At 31.0% G+C, this 5,149-nt stretch overlaps 1 protein-coding gene across 2 annotated transcripts; it reads right to left on the bottom strand.

Annotated features, from left to right (window-relative positions):
- Positions 1-2,413: 2,413 nt before the first annotated feature.
- On the bottom strand, positions 2,414-4,523 carry LOC132608085 (auxin-responsive protein IAA29). 2 transcript variants are annotated; one of them, XM_060322218.1, is made up of 4 exons: positions 4,093-4,523; positions 3,273-3,535; positions 2,961-3,051; positions 2,414-2,733 (listed from the first exon to the last, which is right to left on the bottom strand). In XM_060322218.1, exons 1-4 carry the CDS (start codon positions 4,356-4,358, stop codon positions 2,646-2,648), a joined length of 708 nt encoding a protein of 235 aa, XP_060178201.1. In that variant the 5' UTR covers positions 4,359-4,523; the 3' UTR covers positions 2,414-2,645. The 2 variants fall into 2 exon arrangements, with proteins under 2 accessions (XP_060178201.1, XP_060178159.1); XM_060322176.1 differs by having other exon boundaries at positions 2,961-3,054; positions 4,093-4,515.
- Positions 4,524-5,149: the final 626 nt, after the last annotated feature.

The raw sequence follows: 5,149 nt of genomic DNA, 5'->3' as shown, positions 1-5,149 counted from the left end.
GTGCGGCATGTCCCCCGCATTGACTATGAAGGTAATTTTGTGTCAATGGATCATTAATTAAATAATCTGCCAACCTATATGCTTCGTTCCAAGTGCAAAATACAAATCCAAGTTCCATTCAATTGAATTATTTTGGGCAAAATAAAAACCCAAGCAGCACTAAAGTATCTTAAATAATTACCGCCAACTTTTTCCTTCGGTTTAATTGGAGAAACTTTTTTCTCTATAGCTGTTGGTTTTACAAGGAAGCTATCTGATGAGCTACAGTATGGCAAAATAATGCTCCTAGAAGTTTTGCATTACTATGCATGGTAATATTGGGCTGGGTTTGCCAAGGAACTTGGCCAAACTGGCCCAGCAAAAGAAGGCTCTGACCCAGAATGACTTAGGGGATTTTACATAAATGACTACATTTTCAATATATACATGGCATAGCTACTTTTGTTTTCCGCTGTATTCGTTTTTTTTTTTTTCTGCTGTATTCATGAATACAACGATTTTTTTCTTTTTTCACTGTATTCATGAATGACTATCTGTATTCATAAACGGGCTCGTTGTATTCATGAATACAACTAGTAAAACTGAATACATAAAAACCTATATACTCCAAAAATTAATAAATACACCCTTAAAAAAATGAATACAATCTAAAATATTAACAAAAAAAACTCAAAAAAGTGAATACAATCGTCTTATTCATGAATACAACAACACCAACCACTAGTTCCGGCCAGATTTGACGGAAATTTCACAACAACAAACAATGCTTATGCTAACAAATACACCCTAAAAAATGAATACAATCGAAAAATGTAACAAAAAAAGCTCAAAAAAATGAACACAATTGCCGTATTCGTGAAGACAACAACTTCTGGCCAGATCTGATTGTTTCTGTCCAGATCTGACACAGACGCCACTAGATCTACGAAAACATTGCCGTCACCAACAACCGCCGCTGTTATCCTTCATCGTCATCGTCACCAACAACTCCGCCATTAAAACGAAATCGAAGCTTGTTCAAGAACCCTAAAAATGTCAGAAACATTCTTTGTTAAAATCAAAAAAATGGAAGAAGATATTCAACAAAATACACATAAAAATAACTAAAAACGAAAGAATTGTTTTGTGTGTGTTTTAGAGAGAGAGAAAGAAAACGGGTGTGTGTTTTTAGAGAGAGAAGATAGTTGAAGAAGAAGGTGGGTAAGTACAGAGAAGAAAATGGAGATTTTTAGAGAGAGAAGATAGTTGAAGAAGAAGAAGAACAAGGTGGGTAAGTAGAGAGAGAGTCAAAGAAGTGACATTTTCAATGCTTTTTTTCTTTCTTCCCTTTTTCTTTTTTACTTTATTTTATTTTAATAGTTATTAAGTGTTATTAAGATACAACTATTAGCTATGAAATGTAATTAATTGGAACTGTAGCTACTAAGTATAATTAGATAGTAGTAAGTAGTTACGCCCCATAATTATCCCAGTGACTTACCAGGCCAGATCAGGTCCATGCCAACCAGGGCCTGGCCAGAGTGTTGCAAAACAAGGGGAAAAAAATGTTAATAGCCTGCCGGCTATCATGGGAAAATTACAGTCAAACACCATTCGGCCATTTAGTTTATAAAATATGTACATAGTGTATACTGTATACTAAATATACATATATAACCAAATATAATATATATTTGGTTATATATAATATATATACTATACATATAATATACATACTTATACACAATATATACAACCAAAGTGTGTAGGTAATGTATACTTAGGCCATATTGATAAACTAGTTGGCGGAATGATACATTTCCCTATATTATTCACAGCAGCAATAGCCAGAGGACGTCCTATTACTATTCACGGTTTCACACCGATAGTCGTATCATTTTATAGCAAAAAAATATGAATGAATTGCTTAAGGAGGTCAAATGCTCTTATTTTTTTTTATAATTTTTTTATGTACTAGTGAAGAAATAGAACGCAAAAATAGAAAAGAAAAAAAAATCCCTCTCTACTTTCCAGTTCTCATAATACACAAGACATTTAGCTTGTGAAACAAAATCACCGTTTTCCCTGTAGAAATTATGTAGGACTTGCGACAATTTCATTAATGATGTTCTTCTTCAAATTTTGCGTTGCAACAAAGGTATACAAAATTCGTGCGTATTTTTTGTGTCCATGCTTCCGATTATTATGCTTTTAATGTTTAATATTCATGTCAGTTGGAAGAGAACTGTCCCAGGATTATTTTTTTTTCCAATGAATGATCGAAGAAAATTTTCCCTATTAATCAAGATGTAAAAAATTGTTTCAGATTCGTACTGTAAGCTAAATACTGAAAGTTCTTCATAGACTAATGGTACCAAACGCTCCTTGAAGTGCAAATATAAAATTTATAAAGTATTTCTCCTTAGAGTAGTAGTTAATTCAGAGAAAGGTATTTCTTTAAAAGGTATCTCACTCTCATACAGACTCTATTTTGAGAAAAAGAAAAGAAAGCTCTTAAAAAGTACGATAATTCTTGACATCCAATATCACTAATTAAGATAACAAATGTAAAATCACAATGCCAATCTCATGTAACAACGTTTTTTTTTTTTCTTATCTCTTTGCCGTTAATTAACATGGTCTACTAAACTTTATACTATAGTAGTCTAAGAAATATCGGATGATTTTCTCGTACTTCTTCCTCTCTTCCAATTCCTTAGTATCTGTATTCTTCGAACAGTCTCCATGAATATTCTGCAAAACCATTAAATATACTCACTGAGTAAATACTGGAAATAATTCCAAATTGTATTACTACTTGTTAGATTAATAAAATAATTATGATGATTCTCGTATGTAAGTATGGTAGCGGAACGGATACATATGATTCATATAATCATCCCCTATCTTGTTTGAGACTGAGAAATAGACGACTCTGATATGAAATAAATAATATTACAACAGAAAATAGGAATACATACTCCCATGGTACATCTCCTGCAAGCATCCAATCTCCTTCTTTGTCTTGGTACAATAGTGTAAAGCCCGCACCATTTTTGTCACCACTCTGATCTGCTGCATATAATAGAATCAAACCTATCAATTCAATCCTTCCTACCTAATTGTTATTGATAAAATAAAATAGAATAGATGAAAAGACAATTTTAATTCATATAATTCATATAATCATCCCCTATCTTGTTTGAGACTGAGAATATATATATATATATATATATATATATATATATATATATATATATATATATATATATATAGAGGAGTGAATAACTTACATTTAGCAAACATTTGGAGCAAGGTGTTTGTAAGGAGTTGATAGGAATTGTATAGACTTAGGTCAATCTTTCTTCCTATGGCTACTCCTTCCATTTTAACCTTCACATACATTGAGTTTCTATATCGACCAACATCATTATTAATGTGTCTATGATTAATATTTGTGTTCCAGCCACCTTCATCATTAATCCCGTGAATAAACTTTTTTCTCCATGATTTAATTGGTGGCCACCCCACTACTCCATTTTCTTCCTTGAATTCCCTGCATCACAGTTAATATTGAATAAGAATTAATACTGATACTCCTTCCGTTCACTTTTACTTGTCCACTTTTAACTATGCACCGCTTTAAGAAATAACAAATGAAGCGCATAATTAACCAATGTAACCATATTAATTGGTGCATATTTTTATTGGATTTGAAAAATGATTTGAAATGAGTATTTAATACTATGGGTAAAAAAAAAAAATTGTCTTATCTTGATATGCTAAAAGTGACAAATAAAAATAAAAATTTATTTTTAAAATACTGGACAAGTAAAAAGTACAAGGAGGGAATATATAATACGAGCAACAAAAAATAATGAACAAGAAAAACATAGAGAGTTGCGGGATTAAACTCTATTCTAGTCATTTCGAAGGATTTGTATACCAATATATATAAGAATTTAGCTTATATAAGTAGACCAACAACGTAACATGAAGAATTTTAATTCGACATATATTGTGGCGGATAGTTTATATTATTATTTTTTAAGTTATTGATCTCACTTTTTATAATCCGTTACATGTACCATATATTTTGTAACTTAAACTTACCGGTAACAAGCCTCAAAAGTTCCCTTTTGGTGACCACCATCATCTTCTTCTTCTTCATTTGGTTGGTCATTCCATATTAGCAAAGACGATGTTTTACGTTCAACTTTGTAGCTATTATCAGAAGCCATTGAAAAATTAGGATTGTGGTTGATGTCATTCTTCGGTTCTGAAAAGTTGTCATCAAAACTGTCGATAATGTTGCAATTTAGGTCGGAAGATTTGATGGGAAAATGGGAAGGAAGTGCAAGACCAAGATCAAGTTCCATCTCATAAAACTATATTAGAAACAAACAAACAAAAAAAGATATTGCACAAAATCAACTGCTTAACTTGAACAAAGTGCCTATAGAGAATATAATATGAGATGAAAAAAAATGGTAGGTTCTTTTTCTTGAAGATGTGTATATATATATATATATATATATATATATATATATGTAGAGATTGTGGTAGAAAGGAAAGAGATCAGAGAAGTGTCGGTTGAGAAAGAGAAAGGGAAAAAAGAAAAAGAGACAGCATTGAAGTTGGGTCGGCTAATAGAGTAGCAGTAATATGGACAACTGAGAAAAAGGATGTTCTTGGCTCTTACCCCACCTTGTCCCTCTCTTGTTCCCATACTTACCCCTCTTCTCAAATTATCTGTTCGTGTATATTTTTTTTTTACACGCTTCTTAAAAAAATATTATTTAGGAGAGAATTTTGATTATTTTATTTGTTTGTATCTTAAAATATAGTTTGCTTTATTAAATATTTACATTATTTATGTGTCATCTTCGTAATTGAGGTGTTTGTAATCTTCAAGATTAATTGCTCCTAAGGGTAAAAATGGGAAACCATAATTAATTAATTTAAAATAACTATATTCAAATATCACGACAAATAATTTGAGAAGGAGGGAGTATATTACTTTCTCCATTCCAATTTATGTGACTAGTCAATCCAAAAAGAAAGATACCTTATTACATATTTAGTAACAATTTAATTTTAAATTTTTTATTTTATCCTTAATGAGATAACTTATAATTACAAAAATATTCATGACTTATTTTAAATCACA

This window comes from Lycium barbarum, chromosome 1, assembly GCF_019175385.1.
Source record: "Lycium barbarum isolate Lr01 chromosome 1, ASM1917538v2, whole genome shotgun sequence".
NCBI lineage: Eukaryota > Viridiplantae > Streptophyta > Magnoliopsida > Solanales > Solanaceae > Lycium > Lycium barbarum.
The sequence above is the reverse complement of the archived record's forward strand: the minus strand, read 5'-3'. Positions and strand labels throughout refer to the sequence as shown.